Source organism: Drosophila navojoa, chromosome 2 (genome assembly GCF_054131105.1).
Source record: "Drosophila navojoa isolate 15081-1374.11 chromosome 2, UAZ_NAV_1.0, whole genome shotgun sequence".
NCBI classification, from domain to species: Eukaryota; Metazoa; Arthropoda; class Insecta; order Diptera; family Drosophilidae; genus Drosophila; species Drosophila navojoa.
The window spans coordinates 25747395-25774174 of record NC_142890.1 but is presented as its reverse complement, the minus strand read 5'-3'; the positions used below and the strand labels follow the sequence as shown (position 1 = coordinate 25774174).

General features: G+C 38.1%; 1 protein-coding gene across 1 annotated transcript in view; it reads right to left on the bottom strand.

The window, feature by feature from the left end:
• Positions 1–26445, bottom strand: part of dysf (neuronal PAS domain protein dysfusion) — a 30219-nt gene extending 3774 nt beyond the window's left edge. Inside the window, exons 1-6 of the mRNA XM_018112522.3 lie at positions 25686–26445; positions 22719–23174; positions 11910–12091; positions 8984–9051; positions 6873–6962; positions 3219–3482 (exon numbers count right to left, since the gene is read on the bottom strand). Of these exons, the coding sequence (XP_017968011.3) occupies positions 3219–3482; positions 6873–6962; positions 8984–9051; positions 11910–12091; positions 22719–23137 (1023 nt within the window). The 5' untranslated portion in view covers positions 23138–23174; positions 25686–26445. The remainder of the gene's footprint in view (positions 1–3218; positions 3483–6872; positions 6963–8983; positions 9052–11909; positions 12092–22718; positions 23175–25685) is intronic.
• Between the last annotated feature and the right edge of the window lie 335 nt (positions 26446–26780).

The following is a 26780-nucleotide window of genomic DNA, read 5'->3' as shown; positions in this document are numbered from 1 at the left end:
CTAAGAATGTGCTAGAAGATGTTTGAATGTATGTGTGCACACGTATTGGAAAACTGCTGTTGCTGCAGCACGTGCGTTTGTTAATTGGCCAAACATTTTGTTATTTTTTAAAGTCGATTGACTAAACCGAATTTAATGAAACTTTCAGCATATGATCTACATATTCTATTGAATATTTGGCATTTAAAAAAAACATGTCAAATCATTCACAATTAGCTATACTAGAATCTGACCTTCACTGGGGATTCTGAATTTGGAGCCGGTATCCAAAATATAACAAAAACCGAAATTGTATAAAATGCATTGGAATATATTTTTAAAATTTGGAGACTATAGCTCTAAAAATGTAGGAGATATAAATTTATAACTTATTGCGCTTGGGTTGCGCTGCAGCGTTGGCAATATTATGAGAACTTATTTGTTGAATAATTTAATTTCTAGACGTACGATCGTAATGAAAGTTTCAGAACGTAATCATGATGTTTAAATGTATGTGCATACCGAAGCACAAGTCTCTAGTATTTGATATACGACTTTTACAAAGATGAGGGTGAGGGGGTGGATTTAGGGGTGGGGGGTAAATTTTAACAAAAACCGAAATTGTATAAAATTCATCTTAATATACATTTAAAATTTGAAGACTATAACTTGAAAGATGTAGGAGATATAATTTTTTAAGTGATCTTCGATAAGGTTTTTTATCGATAAAAAAGTATCGGAATGAGTTATCGTTTTTTAGTGATAAACTCGATATCCGCGCTGTATTTACGGACATTTTAAAAAAAAGTTGAGGTCTCTAGCTCTTGTATCTTCTGAAATCGACGCGTTCAAACATACGGACGGACGGACGGACGGACGGACGGACGGACGGACGGACGGACAGACAGACGGACAGGGCTAAATCGACTCAGCTCGTCGCCCTGATCAAGAATATATATACTTTGTGGGGTCTGCCACGCCTCCTTCTGCCTGTTACATACATTTTAACAAAACCATTATACCCTGATTTCCCATTTTCAATGGGTTCAGGGTATAAAAAAGGCAATCACTGAAATGTTGTTGGTTTCTTCCTTCTGCCAGCATACGCAAGGCGGACGCCGTAGTGAGAGTCACACACAGTTGGAGCTGACTCCACACAGCAAAGCACACACACATGCACACACTCACACGCCAGGTAGTCTCAATGGAAGTCTCAGTCGGAGTCGCAGCCATTGTCTCCCAATTAAAACGTGCCTGCATTTAGTTTTCCATTGCAATTGCATTTCGTAGCTTATGGCCGCGTCTTCTGCTTGAATGCAAATGCAGCCCGAATCCAAATCCAACTGCGAAAGCAAAACCAAATCCGATTCCGATGCCGAAACCGATCCCAACCCATCGATGACGCAGACGCCGTTCGCTGTTGTTGCCTGTGCTGGTTTTTGGTAAATGAGACGACCTTAGACTGGGGAGCAGGCGCCACAGCCACAACTCTGTCGCCATCGTCTGCTCTTGTTGTTGCTGTTGTTGCTGTTGCTTTAGCTCTAGCTGGAGGCATTTATTTTTGGTCTTTTGTCTATCGTTTTTCTCCCTCTCCCTCTGCTTCTTTTCGTTTTTTTTGCCTGGGTACTAGCACTGAACTATGCTGACCTCATTCATAATTATTTATTGGTCCATTTTTATTGCATATTAACGAGTGCCGGGTGAATGTGCCGCATTCTCTCGTCTGCGCTCTGGGTTATCGCTGCCAGTTCATGTGGGTCCCAGTCCCTGGCGACAGTCTACACAAATGCTAAGCTCTAAGCATTTAGTAGTGAGCATCCCAACTAGTTTACCGATATGCAAATAGGCCTCCAGAAACCCCTATAACTTCCGCTCCTTCATTTGTCATCGAACGCAGCAGCTCTATGATTCAGCGTGTGAACCCAATGAGTAATACGGCCCAAAACATTTTATTACATCAACATGCATTTAGAGCCAGATCCAATAACTAAATATATAAATATTAAAACTCTCTAAAACAAATAATCCCATGTCCAAGCCACACCCAAGATATCGTATCGTAAGCTTAATGAGGCTGCTATTTATCTTAATTTCCGATAAATATCTTGCTAAACTCGACTAGTATGATCGCTGCTGTCTCTGATATTTCCATCAGCGTTCAGCTGGTGTCATTGCAAGCGGAGCCTGCGACCTGGATTACTTGTGGCTTATCTTTTTTTTTGGCTGTTGCATCTGTGGGTTTCTCTCATGTGGGTACATCTTGGAGAATATATGTATATATAAAGTCGAGAGGCAACAGCACTTCCTGCACCTCATTAAAGTGCCAACTTTCAACTTAATTAAAAACGTTTGCAGCAACTGTCAACGCCTCGGCTTATCTCCATAACTCGCAGCGCACATCTGCGCACTTCACAACTGCAAAAATGGCAACAACTAAAGAATGAAAACCAAAACCAACAAAGAGTATATAAGATATGCATGAAAGACCAGCGACCGCCCACAAGATTGTGAGTGCGCTTCATACAGTAGCATTCACATCATTGCGACGCGTCTGCGTCGCGTCTCGGACTCGCTCGCAGCACGTTGACAGATTTGGTCTTGTCTGGTTCAACCTGCCTCTCTGCTAGCCTCACTGACTGACTGACTGCCTGCCTGCCCGCCTGCCTGTCTTCCTGCCTGGTTGCCTGCTGAGCCAAGTACTTGGCTGACTGGCTGACAACTTCATATTGTGCTCGCATTCATTTATATTGTTGCGGCCTTTTTTGTTTTCTCACATCATCATCATCAGCCTCGTCGTCGTCATCATCATCATCGTCATCAGAAGAGGCGGCCAATCAGAGCAGTCAACAGCAACGCGGCACCCACCCGTTTCACATCAACTGTCATCGTTTGTCAGCTTATAGTTAAGCGTACGTCTGTCTGTCTCCCTGTCTGGGCGTTCGGCCAGCTAGCTATAGCTGGCAGGCAAGATGTATGACCAGCCCCAGTCCGGGCAGCCGGTTGGCAGACGACGCATGCGCGCCCGGCTCATGCATAATTCATTGCGACTGTTGCTGTTGCTGTTGCTGTAGCTGTAGCTGTGACTCTGACTGCAGGCTTTCGACTCTCTGGTATCCAAGTGTTACACGCAACACGCTCCCAGGTGATTCATTCATCAATTTCTGTCAGAGACTACACGCGCTTACTCACACACACACATATGTACAGCAACTGAGTGTGTGTGTGTGTGTTGCACTTACCTTCTGATCACCGAAACGCATTTGCCGTCGCGCATTGCGGCTAACATTCATGCGACAGAGAAACATGCGATGCTCCCCCTCCAAACTGGAGGCGCCGCCAGTGCCATTGCTGGCTGTCGAATCGCCAACGCCGACGCCAACGCTGCTGCTGTTGCTGCCACCTGGCTGCGGTGGCACGTTCCGATTTAGCTCGGCCTGTATGGTTGCGTGATCCTGTTTGTCAATGATATCGTAAACGGAGTCCCCATGTATCAGTAAATCCTCCTGTGGGCAATGCAACAGAAGAGCAAAACAAATATGATAAGCGTGTGGCATGGCACGTTATGATAATAAATTATAATATTGTATATCTGGTTTTGCAACATATTTTCAGAGTATTTATAGGTAATTAATCGAACACATTTGTGAATAAAATATATTTATTAATTAAAACACACATATTTGTATTTTAAATAGATTTTAGTATAATCAAATGTCAGTTAAAGCAAATAAAATTAATTGAGATTTGATTTGTTTCGAATTAAGTTATTTTTGTTAGTATTATTATTATTTTTTTTTTTTTTTTTGTGCATTAAAAATCATATTATGTTAAACGATTTTTTTTTATATTTCTTTTTAAAAAGAAAAATATGGCTTTTAATTTCCAGTAAAAAATTGAAAATAATAATGTATCAAATCAATATATTAAAACATTAAAATTTATTTTTAATTATTTATTTTATTTAAAAAAAATATTTTTAAAATTATAAAATACCTAAAACAATATGTTTTCAATTTTTCGACATTAATTGATGAAAGCACAAATAATAAAATATTATGGTATATATTTTTAATACATTAAATCTATTAAATATATTAAAATATTGTGTAATGTATTTATTAACAAACAATCATAATTTAACTACAAATATTTTTAAAATTTCTGTTAATTCTTCTACATATATTAATGAAAATAAAAATCATAATTTACTACATATTTGTGCACTACTAAACTATATCGCAACTCATTGAGTTTCAATTAAAAATTAATTGAAGTGGACTTCGGTGTTATCAGATGAAGCATTTGGCAACTCTCAAGTGACATTATATGTAAGAGGTATCTATTGGGATGACAAATTTAATTTGTTAATGATGTGTCAGCTAATGCTCGGTCGAGTGGGGCTCGTATATGCTTTTGTTTTGTTGTTGACAATTATGGGCAGCATTGAATGAGCGTTAGAGCAAGCGATCGGGCAATATACAATGCCATGTTGTTGCATTTGTAATTTATTTATGGCTGCTGTCGCTACATGACACATGACAATGGCAACTTGTTATGGCAATATGCAAAAATCGAATTGGAATTATGATGCCCAAATAGCAACAGCAACAACAGCAACAACAGCAGCAGCAATAGCAACAGCAACAGGAGCAACTGCAGCAGGCGGCAACAACTACAACAACAACAAGGCCTTCATTGACATTTTTGGCAGTTTGTTAATTAACTTTGCTTGTTGTTGCTGTTGCTGTTGCAGTGGCTGCTACTGTCGTTTTGGGCCGTTAACTAACTGTGAGGCTGGCCCGCTGCCTGCCACAAATTAAAAGGTTGGGCAATCCACTTTTGGGCCCGCTCATGTGCACACACAGTTATTATGCCGTAATTATGCCAACACATGGCGTACGAACAATTTATGAACTCGCTTGACCATTTAGCTGCTATTGTTGTGGGTGTCCCCTGATAAGGCCTGGCCCCAAAGGCCAAAGGCTGTCAAGTGTCTAGCTGGCCAATTGGCCTGCCAGCCTCTCGATCTCGCTACATCTGTATGTGTGTGGGCTTACAGCACTCACGCTACACTCGCTTTGACGGGCCTTACAAAAATGTAGCCACAAATATTGGTTTCCCTGTCTGCTCGATATGAAAGTTAGTCCCAGTCTCTGGCAATAGTCAGACAGTTGCCGGAAAACTACTCTAACTTGAATATGGAATAGCTGTTTTAAAGTAAACCAATCAACAGCTCTTGCAATTTAAAATACGTTAATTGAAATGTCAATTAGAAAAACTTTGATATTTTATGCAATGGAGCTTACAACGAGAAATATGATTGATTCTCGAATCGATTCAGCAACACCTTCGGCTATAACTTTTGCTAGCAATCGCTAAAATTTTAATTGGCAATATTTTAACACCAATGACAAGTCCTGATTTAAACGAGCTGAAGCAGTATAATATATATGGAATATCGAAAAATTCAAGAAAACTGAAAATATGATAGGATTTTAAAAATTCACCTGTCATATCTAAAGTCAAACTTTGAAATATTGGAAAGTAAATCTATAAAGAAATATATAATAGATATAAAGTTATATTATTATATATAATAGATATAAAGTTATATATTTCTTTAAGAATTGTGTATTTTATTACATATATATATATATATATATATATATATATATATATATATATATATATATATATATATATATATTTTTTTTTTTTTTTTAATCTAATGTTTATATCATATTTTTTATTTCATATGTACTATTAAAGGTTTTGCAATCTTTGGCATTTATATAGACAGCCAGACAAATGGACAGTGGGACGGCCAATATGCTCAATTCACTTTGTGAACAATCTACTATATATCTAATTTAACTGAGCGCAACTAGGACAGCATGGATTATGATTTATTGGCAAAATGCTTCGATTTCTCACAAACTTTTGACAGTTGCTGCAGTTGCAGTGCAGTAAAACTCATACGCCCCCTGTGCCGATCAAAGCCGGAAAGTTGCAGTTGCAGTCGGTAAGGCACATCAACAGTCAACAATCTCCCGGCATATGTGTGTATCTGTGAGTGTGTGTGTGTGTGTGTGTGTGTGCTCGAATCAGAGTTGGTAACAGTACCTTTGTCAATGTCTAGCTGTTTGTTTTAGATGAATAAGTAACTGCACTCGCGCCGGCACTTGCATTGGTATTCGAAGTCGTATTCGAAGTCGTATTCATGTATGTAGAACGGGGAGATATGTCACATGTGCTGCATGCGAGTGCATTTATATATGCAGCGCAACAGGCACACATATATTTATTTAGCTTTAGTACTTCAAATGCAAAGTGAAAGGCCACGATGTATAACCTTGCTATTTAAGCAGCGTAAACGTGCGATAAACAAAACTTGAAACAACCACAACAGAAACTAAAACGGCAGCAGCAGCAGCAGCAGCGGCAACAAAGTTGAGCTGTTTGCAACAGATTTAAGGAACTTTTGTGTAGTACAAGCCACAGATTTATGTAAGCTCAATGAATCGAGGCTCTGGCAGTCAGTTGTTGCTGACTTGTCAACGGGAGCAGCAGCCAACTACCAAGCCAAACGACCAACACAAAAACTGCAGCAAATATTTGTTGTTGCTGTTGTTGTTGCTGCTGGGCCGACAACGATGTTGCTGTTGTTGCTGGTGTTGTTGTTGTCTTCGTTGCCTGTTGTCGCTTGTCAGAGATTTGTATCAACGGCTGTAGCAATTTTAGCCAAAAACTTTCATAGACTGCGCTTTTCTAATTATTCGCGCAAATCGTTTTTGTTACCCCCAAAAAGCGAAATGAAAAATTGTCGAAGAAACAGAAGAAGCAGACGAAGAAAAAGCAAAGAAAATGCAGCAATAGAAAAAACATCAACTCACCATGGAATGTCCCAGGTACTCGGCAGCATTATCCGATATATAGAGCAATTTGCCATTTTGTGTGAGCATCATGAGAAAGCCTGAGAGTGCCTGCAAAACAAATGATATGTTGGGTTAGACTAGCTGCACATATAGGGTGTTTGCTAATGGAAGGAAACTCTCCAAGGAGGACAAATTATATAATAATAATACTTATTGTACTTATTAGTCGAGGTATTTGAATAAAACTGCCTGATGGATGACTATACCTAAATTTGGAAATATATTAAAAAATAATATAAGATTGTTGAATAATTTTATTTGAATTTTCTTTACCATTTAATTATATTTATGACAAAGAATACTTGTAAGATACAGAATATAATCTAATATTGCAGGTTGTTTATTTATTTTTTTTATTTTCTATATTATTTATTTCTTGAAGTAATTGAAGAAAACTCCTTGTAGGATGAATATACTTCAGGAAAAATTAAAAATTAATAATCTATTATTATTGAATGATTTCATTTAAATTTTCTGCATGATTTATTTATTGATGAAGATACGTAAACTTATAAAAATAATACATAAGACATAAAAATGAGAAAAATAATACTTGTAATATTTCTAGTTGGAGTAATTTAAGAAAACTCCCTAAGAATTATGATACCTAAAGCTGTAAAAATACGGAATAGAATACAATATTGTTGACTGATTTTATTTAAATTTTCTATATTATTTTTATTAAAAAATGGATACACGATTAAATATTCATTAGTTTCTCATGCATAGACATATGCAGCGCTATTCTGTTGGTTGGAGAAATCGAATTGAAGTCGAACTGGTGAAAGAAACACCCTCTATTGGGCTGCCCAGCAATTGTGTTGAAAATGCAAATTTATTTTCGCGTCTGCGCACTAATAAATTGTTAGCCCCAAAGAAGTTGGCTGAAGAAGTTGACAACTGAAAATTGACTGTGCTTGCTATCAGCACACTCACACATATATACACACACATACATATGTATATATGTATGTATTAAATTCAGTCACGAGTGCGCACAGGTATGTAGATCAATCTGCCGACCATCGCCGAGTCGCAGCAGCCAGTGGCAGGCAGCCAGCTTGACTGACTACTGACTACTGTCTGCTCTGTTGTTTTTGTTTATTTTTTATTTTTTCATTTTGTTTTTGGCTAAGAGCAGCATTTATTGTTTTCTTTTCCATTTGCTGGTGGTTGCTGCTCGGTGTATTTTTTTTTTTTTTTAGCGCAGCAAGTGGCGGCGGCTAAACGATTTCTGGCTTATGATATGGCACAGTTGCTGCCATTAATAGAGTTGTTTTCCCTGGAACTTTCGGCTCACTAGTTGAGTTGTCAACGCGCCTCACTTAAATTGAGTTGTTTCCAATAGCAAGCAGAAATTTTTAATTGAATTGACAAACGCATCATTTGTGGCATCAACAAAAATCTGGATCAACATTGCGATAATGCCACCTTTCTCCATTCAATATGAACGAGACTCCTAGACTAGACTAGAAATTAATTAAGTTTATCTAAATAAAGTAGATATATATTGCTTAATAATATGGAAATTAATAATGAAGAAAAAATATATAAATTTGTATACATTTATATTTATATTTCAACATGTTTGGGAATTCTAAATTAAATATCAGATTAGAATTGAAAATTACAGACTTATTAATAATCACTTGAAAGACAACAGAATAAATTTGTATTAATTAATATAAATATCAAGATGTTTGTTATAAGAATAATTAATCAATATAAGTATTAAGTATATTTTCCCATAAGCAATAAGTTTATATTTTATATTCATCATTTATTAATATTATTATCAAAATTTATGTTCTGAAAAATATTAATCAAATATTATTATTAAGATTTTATTCATAAGCAATAAGCTGATATTTCGTACATCTAAGTTCGTTCAAGTAAAATCCTACTGCAACTTCCTCAAAGGGAAATAGTAAATAGAAACAGAAATAGTAAATATAATAATATGCATATATTCAATATATCATATGTATTTATTATTATTATAAGATACGTTTAATAATTATTAAAATATAATCTTTTTTTATCTAAAAATAAATTGATTTAATATTCACCTTCGAGAAGCCAATATTTGGTGTTGTGGTCTGATGATGTTGATGCAGCGTATTGTGTCGCTTGAAAACTGTAGGTGAAACATGGAAAACATAGAGAGAAATGCATATAATTAATTTAATTCGGCTTCAACTCTTGACCTTATATGTCTTTGCATAGGCGCGCCCAGCCACATCCGCGCTCTAGCATCCGCCTTAAGGTAGAGGCGAATCTGTTTAAAAATCTCAGTATTTTCCCATAGCTCCTTGTGTGTGTGTAATTTGTATGCATATACAAACAAAAATAAATACTTATCGTAGCTAATTAAAAAAGTATCTGTTAATAATAGACCTGGTCTCTGACGGCAATTGTTAGATGCAATTGATTGTGCATTCATTGATTATATTCTACATACAATAAGCGACGATCTTGCATTAGAAAAACAAGTGAATCACAAAAAGAAAATGTGTCATTGTCACTGAGGCAACAGCAACAGCAGCAGCATCAACAACAACAACAGCAACAGCAGCAGCAAGAACAGCAACAATACGAAAATCAACAGCGATCACTGGCTGCAATTGCACTAAGCAGTTGCAGCTGCGCTGCAGCCAGCATCAAGATCAATTATTTTTAAAACACTACGAGATACTCCCGCACCTGGCAAAAAGCCGAACAGAAACAGTCACAGCAACAGCAACAACAACATCAGCAGCAGCAACAACAACAACGACGATCACTGCAGCAGCAACCGCAACTGGTAATTTCATTGAACTTGAACGGAAAGGCCATGAATGCAGTCAGATTTTGTTTGCAGTGTTTTAATATTGCAACAAATACCAAGAAATTCGATTCGATTGTTGTCTAGGTTAAGGCAGTTACATAAAGGGCGTGGCCGGATGCCCAGGCTAGAAGAACAAGCGTTGCATTGCTCATTCTACGTATTTTCCAGCGTTGTAAATTTTCCTAAAGATAACTAAAATTTTCTTGAAAATCTTAATTACTGTTAAGAACATTTTGCTTGATCTATTATTGATTATTTAAATTTGTTAGCTAGTTTTCAGTATGATATAAAATTGTTTTTAACAATTGTGGTCAATTAGTATCAAGCTATTGGGAGAATTTTCCATAATTCTCTGAACTATTCTCGGATTTTAAATCGCGATTAAGGAATCCAAATACTGCGACTGAGTAGTTGATAGAATTATTGCAATATTGTTGCATTGCAAATTGTTTTATTTTTGGATATCAACTTTTTCTTATGTTATAATTGATTGTCATATAAATACATTTCAATTGCTAATGAATGTATTATATAACACAAATATGTTTATTATTATTCTTGACCCCTCCTTTCAAGTGGACTGTCATATAAATATTAATATTTAGATGATATATTTGCAAACAAGTTGGAAACTTCTTCTTCTATTTCTGCTCTCGCTGTAAATATTATAAATTCGAAACTTCTAATCGCTGATCGCAGCAGGTTAAATTAAATGTATCCACATCTAGGCCGCGTTTGTTGTATCTTAACAAGTTGATGCAACTTTCACAGTTTGCGCCCCTGGAGCCTAAGCCGGCCAACAAATACGATAAGTATTATTTTCGCAATGCGATTCAAGCCGTCGGCCAATCTGCACAAATCGACGCGCATCAATAATTGTTTGTGAAAACTCAATTTGGTTTATAAATATTTCATTAGCCGCACCAGAGAGCCGCAGCCACACCCACAGCGCCCCACACCCACATTCACTAAATCAATATATATGTATATGTATGTGTGTATATGTATAACATAATGCCCTGAACTTGGAGATAAAGCGCGTGTGCTCAATGGCTCCATAAGAGCTGCGATGGCGTGCCAATATTAACACAATTTGTGATTATAAATGCTTTTAAACGGTGCAATGACAATGAACAATAACAACAACAAACACACGCACACACACACCCAGGGCAAACGACAAGCTAACAAACGCCGACAATTTCTCACACTTAGTGAACCAAAAAAAAAAAGCTGAGATATATCTAGACAGCGTGAGGGAGAGGGAGAAGAGATAGAAAGAAGGAAAAAAAACAACAGTACTTAAGTTTAATTTTTTGCAATTTGTAGAACACATAAATCGCACATTTTGATTTATCGCAATATTTATAGCAATGCAAGGCAGACGCTGTTGTTACCATTGCAATTGTGAAATTGGCTTGGCTAAGGGGGAAGCCCGTTTCTCGTGCCTCGTTCCTCGCTCCTCGTTCCTGGGCAACGAGTTCACATGGCCTGCCAAAGATGCTAGCCAAGTTAAGAGAGCCAGGCGAACGAACAAATGTGTTTGTATGCGTGTGTCTGCCGCTGTGTCTGTGTGTGTGTGTTATCTATGGGGCTTATGTACCGCACAACGCTAATTTGAAAAACAATTTTCGTAATTATCCAGAAAACAAAAATAAAGAGCGCGCAATGCCTGACTTGATCTCGTTCAGTTGCGCCTGCGCATTGACCTGTGCGCATGCGCATTAAAGGAGGATGCACATTAAATCGAGTCAGAGTGTGAGAGAGAGAGAGAGATGGCTGCAATTTGCAGGCCTGGTCTGGGTGCGTGCCTAGACGCTTAGGCAATTACTTGGCCGAAAACAATTTTGCCGAGCCGGAGACACAGACATATGAATGATGTGGCATACCCCAACATAACAGCTTCAACTATGCTGCACAGAGTTAGCGGTTTATTTCCAGTGCTGGATTTGTTCATTTCGGCTAAACGAATGCCATGGCGCATGTTTTTTGGCGGCGTGGGGTCCCTGCCCAGTGCACCATGACTCATGCATATTCAATCAACGTGCAGCCAATTATCAGCATGCATATGCATCAGGCCTGCACTCGTCCCCTTCCTGATGTCTTTTTCTGTTTTCTTTGCTGCCTTTTTTTTCTATTCGCCCCATGTCTTTGGTTTTGCCACTCACCTTGTTGGAAGTAGTTGGCTTTGCGCACATAGACACAGACCAGGGCCATCAGCTGCAGCTGCGACAGTCGCTGGCGCGTCGATTGCGGCAGCGGCAGCAGATCCCGCAGATTGGCTATCTCCGCATTTATAAGATCGCGCCGCATCTTCGAGGCGCCCTTCGTTGATTTGTTGGCGTCGAATCTGCAAAAGACGGCAAACAAATCAAATAAATAGATGAATTAAAATACGAAATAATAAGCAATTATTTTTAAATAAGTATATATATGCATATGTATGTATGTATATTTGTATGTCTGAATGTGTGCACATTCACAGCTATGGCTTAATAATGGACAGCGCCGACACTGGCCACAGGCGCATATGTTTTCACAGCCTCCAACTGCTAGCGTGTGCATGTTTAACCTGCCACAGGTGCACTGTGCTCCAAAGTGCCGACAATAAGAATATATGTCTTGTTTAATATTTTATTAATATATCAATAATAATTTTTATTAAATTATTTGCATTTATATCGTTTAGGTAATATAAATTATGTTTTTTTTATTCATTTTATTATTATTATTTATTTATTTATATATATATATTATTTATATCTAAAGAAATATTTTATGCAGCAATTATTAATTTATTATTATTATATTTTTTTTTTATGACTTTTGATATTTATTATTTATTTTAGGTTTTATACTTAAATGGGTATATATTTCCTCAAGGTTCGTATGAATTATGGCTTCATTAGTAAATGTAGAGCTTCATTTTATTATTAAAATGATAGAATAGTATTATATATTTTGTATATCATAGCTAGGTGTTTCAGAGCAGAATCGATTAAAGAACATAATCCCAAAGGAAATAAAAAAAAAATAAATATTAAAATAAGAAGAAGATTTCTAATTCTAAATTGCCAAAGATATTGAGAGTACATAAGTTTTTTTTTTTTAATTTTTTGTGAATAGCTCAAATCTGTTATTTGTACTTTTTACTCTATAACTCTAGGCCGCATCTTTAATCGCGGCACCATCTAAGGGTTAATTTGCTGGCGCAAAACAAAAAGCGCATGCGAGATGCATAAATAACTCATCGCGCATTTAAAAATCAAACAACTAGCAGTTGTTGTTGTTTTTATTGATGTTGTTGCTGCTGCTGTTGTTGTTGTTGTTGTTGTTGCAATGCTGGTCGATGTGGGGCACACTTGCCACATGCCTTGTGCGGAAAACTGTGCAAGTAGGTTGGTCAGTTGTGCTTGGTAGGTTGGTTGGTTGAATGCTTGCTTGGGTTGGTTGTTCGATCGAGAGATCAGAGAGTGAGAGAGTGAGAGAGAGAGAGGGGCGGCGGTGTGCGCAGCGGCTGGAGCGTTTAGCGAGCTGTCCGTGTGTACCTTACTGAGCATATTATTTACAAGGTTGAATTCATAAATCATAAATTTGTCTTTTTATGCAGCGGCGGCGGCGCACGCGGCGTATAAGCATTTTTTCGTTGTTGTTGTTGTTGTTGTTGTCTGTTATTTTATACATACATATATTTATGCTGACGTTGTTGCCATTGTTGGCTCGCGGTTGGAGCATTTTGCAAGCGCTTGATAAATATTGGTAATATTGTTGTAATAACAGCAAGTGCCCGCGCCTTTCTGGCTTTCACAGACGGGCCAGACTGCCATTTTGCCGCTGTTATTGCCTCTAAATGGCCATGTTAACATTTAAAACAATCACACACATGTATCTCTCTCAGATACACGCGCTCTCAATCTCTCTGTGTGTGTGTGCGTGTGTGTGTGTGGGTTAGCGTTGCATGCAACAAACTGTTGCCGCATGCAATGCAAACGAGCGCCACGGCCACGGAACCGTCCGATTTGGTGTGTTTGTTGTTGTTGTTGCGGTTGCTGTTGGTTTCTTGGCCAGCATCCGTTCGCCTTTGGCAGGCGGCGACAGCTCCAGCGACATTTGCCAACTGCCCATAATAGAACAGATTGAAGCCGAATTGAGTGGTACGCTCAAGGGGGTCACACACACACACACATGCACTCTCTCCCTCTCACACTCATGCACACATTTACAATTAAGTCAAGGTGATTTGTACAATTAAAACGAATATTGATTTAAGTGCTGCGATAGTCGTAGCTCACACAACATATGATTGTATTGCTTTCGACTGGCATTGGCACTGGGCGCCAGCATGGGCAGCATGTAGGCGTGGCCACTGCGAGCTGAGAGTGAAGGGTCGCCACCAGTCGATTGGTGGACCGATCTTGTCTACGGCTCGTACTTGAAACTATTTGCATAGCTGAACAATTGAATACATTTTATTGGCTCAAAAAAAAAAAATTTCAGACAATAATCTAGACAATTAAAAAGCTAAGAAAATACAAATTAAGTAATGAAACACGTAAAAAAAATATTAATATTAATTGATGCATAATCTAAAATTATCTATAAAGTATAATATAAAATAAACATTACAAGAAAAGAGTGTAATAGAAATACATATAAAATATGAAAAATAAAATAATAAAAAATAAAATAAATGTAAGAAACTATAAAAAACTAATTAATAATAATATGAAAATTTTGTAAGATAAAAGTTATCGACAAAATTTTTAAACTTATTTTATAGTCTAATGAAAATTAAAATAATAAAATACTAATAACAATAATTTTATGAATTTAGCTTTCAAATACTCAAATATAATTTTAGATTTTTAAATTATTCTTATGAATGCTAAAGAAAATATAATAACAATTTTTAAATAATATTTTGAGTATTTATTTAATTTAAAAATACTTATCCATGGTTTCAGTGAGAACTTAAAAAAACTGAATAAATTATATTTTTAAAATGTATTCAATTTTTCAAAAAATTGGGGTAAATATTGTTCAATAAATAAAATTCAATAAATGAAAATAAAAATTGTATTTATTTCTAAATTAATTAAATATAATTTTACCCACGTTCTAATGCAATGTTTTCTCCTTTTAACTCGATTCAATTTATATAAATTGATGAGATCGCTACATAAATATGCATGAGCATGAATTGCACCTAAAATTTATGCTCAGACGATGAATATCAGCTGGTTATATCTACAGCTATCGCTGGCTTCGTAGGCGATCTCTACTCCCACACTCGCACGGCACGGCAAGTTGAGCATTTCCCAATTAGCCGAGCTGAAAATGCCAACTAGCAAATGGCCAAAACTGGGCAGCTGCTGGCGATGCTTGGCTATTTGTGGCATAATTAATAAGTTTTTTAAATATTTATCATAAACAAGATGTCGGCCGGGGCGATAATATGATAATGCTCATCCTTCGTAAAGACCAAAACGTGTTAATGGCCATAACAACGGTAGCAACAACAACAACTGTGAGATTTATGGCCATGCGGCCGTGGCTGGGCGAAAACTCCCGCGCATCCTTGTCTTGTAATCTACATCAAAATTTATCTGAGCGAGCCTAAGGCTGAGGTGGAGTGAGCGAGACATGTCATGTCATTTCTTAATATATCTATCGCTACCTTGAAATCTGCACTAAGTAGCACCAAGTGGTTTGTTGTTGTTGCTGTTGCTGTTGCTGTTGCAGTTGCTGTTGCAGTTGCTGCTGCAACTACTTACTGTACAAGTTGTTGTTGCTAATTAAAAGCATAAACACGATTCTTAGCGAGGCGTCAGCAGCCAACCTGTGCCAGTGCCACTGCCAGTGCCTGGACCAGTGTCAGTTTGTATTTGCGTTGGAGGCGGGCGTAGTTAAAGATCTTCCACCCTCACAGCCAGCGGCAGAGCGAGTGGCATCAGTAGTTGGATGATGCTGCTGCAGCTGCTGCTGCAGCTGGGATTGCAGCAACTGCCACAGCGACTGGTTGCTGCCACATGTTTAATCTCAGTGCGGCAGTCAAGATCTTAATCAAGCTACTTGGGGCTCAGTTTGTTTTACGCTTCACTGGAGAGATATCCAACAAAGTTTACGTGCTCCACAGAAATTAGGCGCAAATCTTGTTGTTGTCATCATCAGCTCAGCAGGCAGGCAGGCAGCAGAGAGAGAGAAGAGAGCAGAGAGTAAGCAGCAGCCGTAGCAGAGCTCAGCAATACGCCCACAAACTGAGGAGGCTGAGGTCTGGGCTGAGGCCTGCCCGTTGGGCCCACTAATTAGCACATAAAGCTCAAACATAATGCCAAACTATTAAGGGAGAAATGCATTTTAAATGCAACTCGATGGGGCGATCTTTAAGCTTTGCATTTTATGGCGTCCCTCAGCGCCATCGTAAAAATCCGCAGCAAATAAATCACAGGCGCCCAAGGCAAACAGCTGTATTTCCATCTCCATCTCCATCTCCATCTGCATCTATAGCTGTGCCAGTATCTGTATCTGGACACACACTCACACACACACAGAGACATTGGTATCAATCCAAGTCGAGGATTTAATATGCATGGGGCGTCAGTCAGCCGCAGCCATGGATAGGCCAAGTCAATAGCAATTGCAGGCCAACAGAAACACGAAATTTGCGCAAATTTTTATTGCACTTTTCCTGGAGCGACTGCGGTTTACGAATTGTCTAGGCACTCGCACTTCATCTGCCTCTCTCTGTCCCTCTGTGCCTCTTACTCCCTCTCGAGCTCTGTGTATGTGTGTAATTTGGGCGAGTTTATTTGCCATATTCCCACGATATAGTTTGGTCCAGCTCAGCGCTGCGGGCAGCTCTAATGATTTTCTGTGCGGAAAATAGTGCAAAACGGCGCATAATGAACGCGCGTCCAGCATGCAAAGCTGACTGACTGACTGAGTATCTGTCTGACTGCCTGTCTGTCTCTCTGTCTGACTGACTGACTGTCTTGGTAACCCTATACTGTAGACGAACTGCGCTGAACCCACGCCCGACCACCGCCAAGTTGGCGCACAATTAATTGCCAGGCGCCGCACAAAGCTTTTCTGCCATGGAGCCCAAAATTTCTTGGAATTCCTGGGAAACACTTGTCGGTCCCTCGTTCCACTGTTCTCTGCCTGTCTGTCTCCCTCTCTCTTTCGCTCTCCCTCTCTCTCTCTCTCGTCTTGCTGTCTGTGTGGCTTATTGTGTGCCCAAAACGCAACGCGTAACCCGGTGGCAGTAATCGATACCTCGCTGTGCCGCTCCAGCTCCGCACAGATTAGCATCGGCGACGTTTAGCATGCTGCAGGAAAAAAAAAAAAACAACAACAACAACAAAGCAACTGCAAAGCAAAAAATGAAAACGATCCTTGGCACGTTTATGTTGGCCATCTAATAACCATGGGGCGCTGGCTGCTGTGCTATGCCACGGCCTTTAGCCAAATTATATGGCCAGCCGCCAAGCGCGGCCGCTCGAAGGTGTAGCGCTTAGGCTTAGGTGGCAACTCTGGCCTTCTGTTTTATTTAAGTATTCATTTTATGGCTTTTGTTGTTGCTGTTCTTATTTTTTTAGCCTTCTGTCTGAGTGGCTTAACAGTTTTTAGGACGAAGCTGTCAAAAAAAAATTATAACAATTATTGTGCGTTGATTTTGTTCTCATATTCACAAGTGCATACATATGTGTATACATATATACATACATACACACACATGTATAAGATGTGCTAAATAGTGTAATTACAATATATAAAACAGTGTTTTTTTTTTTTTCACAAGGCGAAAACTCTATAGCAGGATATAAGCAATAAACAATTAGAAACATTAATTTCTTTTATTACTTGAGTTTAAAATACACTTGTTAAATCATTTATAATTCAATATAATAATATAATATGAATTGTATGTCTGCTCTGATTTTTTGAAATTTAGCAGAATAATCAGAAACATTTATAGTATATGGATATATACTATAGTATATGGATATATACCATAGTATATGGACATATACTATACTGAGCACAATAGCAGAATATTAAGAAATATTAATTTCAGTTATAACTTAAGCTGAAAAATACAAATATATACATGTATATTATATTATTTTTGCATGTTTATATTTAAAATACAAATTATGTATACAATCGAGTATTATGTGCTTTAATAAATATATTGCTAAGTGAAAAAATGCATATTTTATTTATATATTATTATATATTTATATTTCATTAGAATATTTTAATTACTTTTAATTAAAATAATATGATCCTAACCATGCCATTATTTTAAGTTCCCCAGAATGTAACAGCTTACCCAAAATATAAATGAAGAAATTTTAAATTTTAAATTTTGACTTAGTTTGTTTATAAAATTCAAATATATCATGACACGTTCAACAATTTTCAGTCAAAAGCGACTCGGATAATATATTGAAAGTTTTGCTATAAAATAATCAATTTAGATCATATTAAATGCAGTGAATATATGTATGTTTAATAATATATATATATGAAAAAAAAATAAATAAATAAATAAAATCAATTTAAACTCTTTAGATGCTTTTCAATACAAAATGCGATTTCTAAAAATTCATTAGCTTTAGTTAATAGCTCATACTGTCTCTCCATATGCTGATAGTGTTCTATCTCAGTTTTATGCCACTGCTCTCGGCCCTCTCAGCCAAGATCAAGATCATTATGGTGCCCCCTCCGGCCGCCCGTTTAGCCAGTGGGAATCGCATAAAGTTGATTATGTACACACTTGTGTATCTTTGCCATTTGCCACAATCAATTAAGATAAGCAAAGTTACGACTCGGATTGTGGCCATCCATATAATTTAGTGGTGCATAAAAGAGCTGCAATGATGACTGGTTAATGTGGCAGCTACTGTTTCGTTTTTGTTTTATATTGATGCATATACTTGGCCAGACGGCGGACAAGAAGACAGAGAGACGGACGGACGGACAGACGGAGGGACAGACAGGCATCGCCTGAATACACAGCGAAAAAGAGGAGGAATGAAATCAATTGTTGTTGTTGCTGTTGCTGTTGTTGTTGTTGTGGTTGTGGTTGCTCTCATTGTTGTGCTCGGTCGTCTTCGGTGTGTATGTCCGATTGGAATCTTGGCCACAATTTAATGATGGACTGCCAAAAGCACACTTCGACGTCATCATCGACTGCAACAGCAGCAACAACAACAAGAACAACGTCGCCACCGCCACCGCCGCATAATTTTTCATATTTTTATGATTTGTTGCTACCGGGTACTAAACCCGTTTTGTAGAGCGCTAACCATGGAGCTGCTACCGTTGCAGCATTTGCTTTCGATTATCTTAATTTGCGTGCGAAACTGACTTTTTTGTGCCGCAGCCGCAGCAACAGCGGCAGCAGCCGCTCCAGACAGCGACTGCGACGCTAGCTGCGACTGCAGCTGAGGCGTAAGCCAAACCCCAAATTGTGTGTGTACGGAAATTTTCCCATGACTCGGGTTCTGGTATCGACTCCAGCCAGTCGTAGCTTTGGCTTCGGCTATGGCTCTGCACATTTTGCCCGGCGGTGGCTTGGCCAGAAATTACCCAACTTAGCCAGAGCCTGAGCCTCAAATTCAGTCCCAGACTTGAGACTCGAGATTCGAGACTTGAGACTTGAGACTCTCTGGATTGATGGTTGCTCTGGCTGCTGCACTTTACCGGCAGCAGCAGCAGCAACGGCCACATCAGGCAATTAGCACAAGGATGCCGCAGCTAAATAATTTGACGCGCCTCGGGGCAAATTTTTGGTTTAAGGCAGATGCAGCAGCAGCAGCCGCAGCAGCAGCGGCAGCCGCAGCAGCAGCGGCAGCCGCAGCAGCAGCGGCAACCGGAGCAGCAGCAGAGCACCGCCAGAAGGTGGGAGCTTACGGCGCACTTACATATTTGATCTGCATTTCATTGCGAGCAATCTTTGGAGTCGCATCAATTAGCTGCGACGCGCGTCATCAAATATTGGCCAAAGCAATTAGATGGCCCAGAGCCGCAATTGTGGTATACATTACAGATCTGTCGGCTGGTGGAAATGCAGTGCAGTGGAAATGTGGCCAGCACAAGGCAAATAACTTGCGTCGATACCGATTCGGAATGTGTTAATGAAATTAGCAGCATAAAATGTTGCTGCTGCTGTTGCTGCTGTTGGTGTTGCTGCTGCTGCTGCTGCTGGTGCTGCTGCCGCTGATGCTTGCAACGTTACAGATACAAATGTATCTGCGGCCGCTAATTGACAAAATTAACACCAACGGCCCGACCCCACAAATGGGCTTCGACTAGTTTCACCCGGAGAGGAAGCAACCAATGCACTTGGCCAGCAAGCAGCTGCCTCTTCCTTTGTCTTCCTTTGGAAGTGGTTTCATCTTGGCTGTTGGCTGTTGGCTGTTGGCCGTTTGTTGACTGTTGGCAGTTGTTGACTGTGTGGCATGTGTTAAAAAAGCGATTTCTTGGCTTTAATTAGTGTTATTTATTATTTAGAGCATATTGATATAGTTTTCGTTGTTTAACGGTAGTTTGTTTCGGTTTCATGCCGTTCAAGCCATTGTAGAATATAGTATATATACATATATAGTAAATATATATACATTGGCATTCACGTATATTTATAGAAATCCATGAGAGTTTTACTCCAGCTTCATATTTACACATTTTGATTCTGCTTTTTATCTGTGCTGCGCGTGCGAAAGAGTCGCGCGCGCTGTTTAAATAAACACAAATGAAATCTTTCCGGTGAAAATTTGTAAGATCTGTTGAGTTTCGATATGGGAATTCCAAATATTTCACTTGCTAAGTGGCTGCCCTGAATGGCAGCCAAACGACCAGAATCTATAGACTCTGAATGAATAACTCCACTCGCAAGGTTTAATTATCTAGAGAGATTTTGACTTCTATAGAAGTCTTCCTCTATATTTGATGTAGATCTTGATGTTCAGTTTCAATTGATGAAATTCATATTCGATCATTCATTCACTGATGGCCAACTCCCTTCAAGTGAACTATGACTGAGCATTGAGGAATTTACGATCATTTCTATAGAAAACCATGGCAATAGATATAAGTTATTATATTATAAAATAATTATAAATGAAGCTACAATCAGTGTAACACAAGATATCGCAGTTCGAACATTATCTTTGCTGAATTAATTGATTTTTATTTTTAACTGACTTTATTCAGATATTAATCAAATAAACAGATCTGCATTTGTATACAAAATAAAACACTTCCAGTATGACACTTGATTCAATTTGCGTTTAAAAAGACCCAATTATATTGGGTACATGAAACAGTTATAATTGAACATGTTGAAGTATTTGCAATAAGTTTTGTCATTTAATGTATAAATTCTTAAGTTAAAAACTTTTAACAATAATAAACAATAATAAATGGTCCATAGATTATTACCAACTGATGTATTTTTGTTATACGAAAATATATATATATATATATATATTCTTATATATTTGATTATTAATTATTTTAAATGAATTTTTTTAAATAAAATACATAGATATTTTTTATTATTTATTATTTTATATTTTTTGTATGTGTTTCACTATTTATTATTTAATAAATTTATTCATAATTATTTGTATATATTATATAATTTAATATTTCATCAATTTATTTAGAACAATTTTATTATTTATATTTATTTATTTATAATTATTTTTATGTTTCAATTTGTTTTTTTTTTTATGCTATAATTATATTTATTAATATATTTATTTTTTTATTTCTATTTAATATTATAGAATTATACTCTTATAATAATCTCTCGCCACTCGATGATCGCATGATGACAAAACGTTCTAATTTTGTACAATTTTGCCAATGACTTCTGCTTACCAATTGGTCGCCCAGCCGCAGCAGGCAGACACCAGTAACTACACCTATGGCATAAGCAGCAGAGGAGCCAAAAACAAACACCCACAGCTAGCAGCACCCACACACACAGGAGACAGCAAGAGCGAGCCAGAGGAGGCAGCTCTCTGCTGCTGGCTGGCTGCCATGTGGATGGAGCTGGAGGCGGGCGAGGCGGAGCCATCAACAGCATCACACGTGAGTTTTACACATTTCAGAAGCAAACGGGCAGCAGACGCTGCGCCAGCATCCCACTGCGGGAAGGACTAAGCACAGCCTGGACGCCTTGGACCCGGTCCGATTGCCAGGTTCGTAATGTCAATCGCACTGTGCGGGTTTAACTTATGGCAAAACATTTGAAGCACTAATTAATTGGAGCTAAATAAAATGGCACAGCAGCCGCGAAGGAGGCGAACGAGTGAGTCTTTTTTTTCGTCTTTTGCTTGTTTTTATTTTATTTTATTTTCTTGCATTTTTTTTGAGAATTTTTGTGAGAGTTGCAGAACGGCGTTGGCGCTGTTGCTGTTGCTGTAGCTGTTGCTGTTGCTGTTGCTGTTGCTGTTGCTGGTGCTGAATACGCACGGGCTGGCCATGTGGCGACGTCGTCTGCCGGAGCTGAACAGATTACGAGTGCCAGATAAATGTGAACTACAAGTTGCCAATACAAGAGGCCATTAAAACCCGGCAGCAGCACCACCAGCAGCAACAGCAGCCACAGCAGCAGCAACAGTTGCCACTAAAATAAAAATCCCAGCCTTAAAGAAATTGAAAGCAGTGCGAGAAAAAAATCAATGCTTTGCAGTTTCTAGAACACACACACATATATATATCCACACACACACACTCAATTGACAAATATCGAAGCGTGCGAAAACAAATTGAAATTAAAAGTTTGCATGTTGCGCATTTTTGATGCGTTGCTGGCGCTGATTTGTTAGCCCTGAAAGCCAGCCAGATGCCAGTGCGATAAGAGCTCCAGATTGGAGCTGTCCATATACACATACATATACAGCACACACATACATATATATAGGTTCTGGTTCGTGTTTAAAATTGGCGCTAAGACTTACCTTGTAAACATGCCGGCTGCCTGTTGCTGTTGCTGCTGTTGCTGCTGCTGCTGCTGTTGTTGCTGTTGCTGCTGTTGATGTTGCTGCTGCTGCAAGTGTTGTTGCTGCTGTGACAATGGCGTGGGCTCATGTTGCTGAAAGTTATGATGCGTTTGCATATGTTGCTGCATGTGATGTTGCTGGTGTTGCAAGTGTTGCTGCTGGTGTTGCAGCTGCAGCAAATGATGATGCTGCTGTTGTTGTGGCGGTTGTTGCTGCTGCTGCTGCTGCTGCTGTAGGGCATGTGCATGCGTGGGCGTGGCTAAATGTGTGACTGCCACTGCCGCCGCCGCTGCTGCTGCTGCTGCTGCTGCCGCTGCCGCTGCCGACGTCGACAGCGTGGAGCCGGGCTTCTCCAGGCCACGTTTGTCCGCATACATGTCGTGGCTGGCACGTTCGCAAATATTTGTGCAGTTCCTAAAATTGTAGAATGACAGTTCTTATTTTCCTTTTCTTTTACTATTTAATAAACTCGCTCAAAATTTTCCTAATGCCTTGGGCCAATATTGATGACAAGCGCAATATCAAGTCAATAATGTGGGGCCTAATGAAAGTCTGCAGACTTTTTTTCATTGCTAATGAAATGGAACAACAATTGCTGTTTATTGGTACCGGCACGCAGCAGACAATTACACACACACCGACACCCGCACCCACACACACATACATAGACGCATAGATATATTTTGAAATTGGTTCAGTTTTGGCTGGCATTGTTCGAATCGTATCTGAAGAAGAGGAGGGCGAGCCATCTGGAGAATTGATTTGCATTGTTGTGGCTCGATCGACAATTGAGCCGTCGACATTGCTCAGTGGCATTGGGCATTGGGGGAGGGCAGTCAGAGGGCAATTATCTATATGTACACATGCGTATGCTCATATCGGAGCACTCGCCCATCGTCCATATGCTGCTTTGATGACTTGGCAGTTTCACGGATTGCATAAGAAAAATGATTTATGGCTCTGATTCGACTCGGAGTCGAGGTTAATGAAATGCGTTACAAGATTTGTACTAAATACTTAAAGGCTTTCCATCACAGAGATCCCTCTAAGCCTAAATGATATTGACTTTGAAGCCTCACACACATACACACACATGTATATTCATGTATACAATCACATATATAACTCCTCTTTTGGGTCTACTTTGAATTGGATTTAGCATTTCGGACTTGTTATGCTAAATTGTGAGGCCTACACATATCTTAGCACAGATCTATTTGATGACGCACTTAAATTTAAATAATGTTTTGTTTCGCTCAATTTAATGGAAAATTTGTCAGTTTTTATGCCTAAATGCGATACGAATGTGTTATTAATGGCGTTGCGAGAAGCCTGTATAATATATCTTATTGTGAGCAGTAGAACAGTAAACCAGAAAAACACATTAAAAGGCAGTTCAATAAATATAAAACTTAATTATGAAATACTACATGTATTTGTATTCTATTACAATTTTAGTCGTGATAAGCTGAAGAGGGAAGTTGAGGAAGCATTAAGAATAATTTTATGTATTTATTTATTTTATTTTATTAATCAGGACTGCATATTTTAATACTTGGCCACATTTTTGAGCCAATTTGTTTTTTTACTCAAAACTTTATTTTTTAGTTATCAATTAACAACGTTTGTTTATTGCTTTGGCATTGGGATCCATTTTTTGATTTGTTTATAATATTTATTAAAAATATATTTTTAAATTATATACAAATATTTATTTATTTACATTATTGATTTATTTTTTCGTTTTATATTTTATTTTATTTTTTTATTTTATTTGTTTAACAATGATAAGCCGCTTTCAATTTAAACTATATTATACCTAATTTTCATATATATATATATATATTTGATCTGCGATCTTTCATATCCAGCAAGCATTCAGTGCATAGCAATTATAAATCTAAATATATATTGAATTTAATTTAAATTTCAATAAAAGATTTTATACTACCCAACAGAAGTAGAGTTATATGGAAGATATTAAGGCTATTCTTGTATCCTTGCTGAGAGTGGTACCTAAAACATTATAGTGATCAGACCATATAGGGATCAGACCATACATATCCCAAGGTATATTTCTGTATGGGAATGTCAAGGAATAATAAAATTATATAACATTTGGTCATCTATAAAATCTTTTCTTATTCATCATCTACTTCGTTTCTCTTCTATCAAATTTCATATTTTCCTACACATCAGAGCCCATACCTTCACTACTATCACTTTCCGTGGCATTACGCATGTGAAAAAATGCTGGATGGCCCTTTAGGTGGCGCCAAGAAGAAATCTCGATATGCTCGTCTATTCAAATATTCTTTAAAATGCAACAATTGAAATTAGTTTTGTAAATGAATTTCAATGTTGTGCTTCAATATTCACTACCGACTGCGGCCAGCCTCTCCTTCTTCTTCTTCACATTCTGCCTCTGATCATGTGTGAGTGTGTTTGGATTTTTGGGGCCCGGCTTTGCTTTAGACATGGCTTTGGTTGGCCTGGCTTAGTTGCAACTCATTGTCAAGTGAACTTATCAGAGTTGAAAAAAAAATTTGTTCGAGTTGACGTTTGGAGTGCCATCGAGTCGGTGCTTGATTTGTTTGGAGTTGTTTGAATAGGGACCACCAAAAAGTCATTGAATGAAATGAAGAACGCCGAGATACGTCAGTCTGCATATATGTATCCATATGTGTGTGTGTGTGTGCGTGTGTGTGTTGACTTTTGTTGTGGCTACATTTGCTCTGTGATTGTGCGCAACTGTTGACTGGCTTTTTAAGTATTTTGTTATTTGATTTCTATCAAAGTTAATAATGAAATTGGTAAATCGCGTTTTCGATTTTTCGTTTTCCTATATATTTATATATATGTATAAATACATGCGTACGGGTGCGGGTGTCGGTGCGAGCTTTAGCTGAGACCTTGGGCTCTTACCTTTTCTCGAAAGATTTAATTTGCGATATCCATTGGGTAGAGCAGCAGAGGACACAGCATATAGCGTTAGCTTTTTTATTGTTTCAATGTATTTGCTGAACGCTTTTGTTGGGTTTTCGTTTGCTTTTATTTTTTTCGTTTTATTGCATAAATTATTATTTGATAAATCTTTTGATTTGAATTTTCGTTTTGCACAATGTTTGGCACTTGAGCGAACTTGCTGTTGCTACATTCAACAATTTACATTTCAATTACAATTGAAATTTTATGCATAAAGATCTCAGCTTTTAAATGTTTTTCTTTCTTCTTCTTTTCGTTTGCACAATAAACTATGTATTTAATTTGTAATTCTTTATTTATAATTTATTTATTTTCTGTTGTTTTGAAGTATTTCAGAGATTGCATATTCATGGGCTTTGATTGAATCTGTGGCCCGACAAGATTTATGGGGTTTCTCTGAAGCGGCAAGCCCTACAGAATTATTCGCAAATCTTGGGCCACATCACTTTTTGAACTTTGTCACTTGAGCTATGAAATAGCCAACGATAGGCCGATAGCTCCGACCGACGCGCCGATAACGATTGCGATGACGACGATAACTGTGAACTTCCGACGGCTTTGAATCGTTACTGTTATTGTGCCTTACTGGCTATAGAAAATCCGATCAGCCTGGCTTACAAAACGCTGCTCTGTGGGGACAACCGTGTAGAATGCGCGCGAGCACCTTTCTGTGCGGATCACCGAAGCGACACAGAAGCAACAAACTTGATTTCGAAACAGGTAAGGTAGCTTTCGTTCAGTTTCAGCTCAAGAGCTCGCACACAAGTGCAGCCAGCGCTCAATGCGTTTGTATTGGTGCGGCTCACCCAATGCGATCAGCGATCGTGCACTGAGCGGAATGGGGAAGTGACACTGAAAGGTGAATACAAGACAAGACAGGGTTTAAGAATATTGATCTGAGAGTAAGGAAAAAAAACTGATGGAAGAGGGAACGATATGAAGAAAAATGACTATGAAAACACCGAAATAAATTTATATGTACGATATTATAAACTAAAGGAAAAAGAAAGTTTATAAAAACTCTAAAGTCTATTG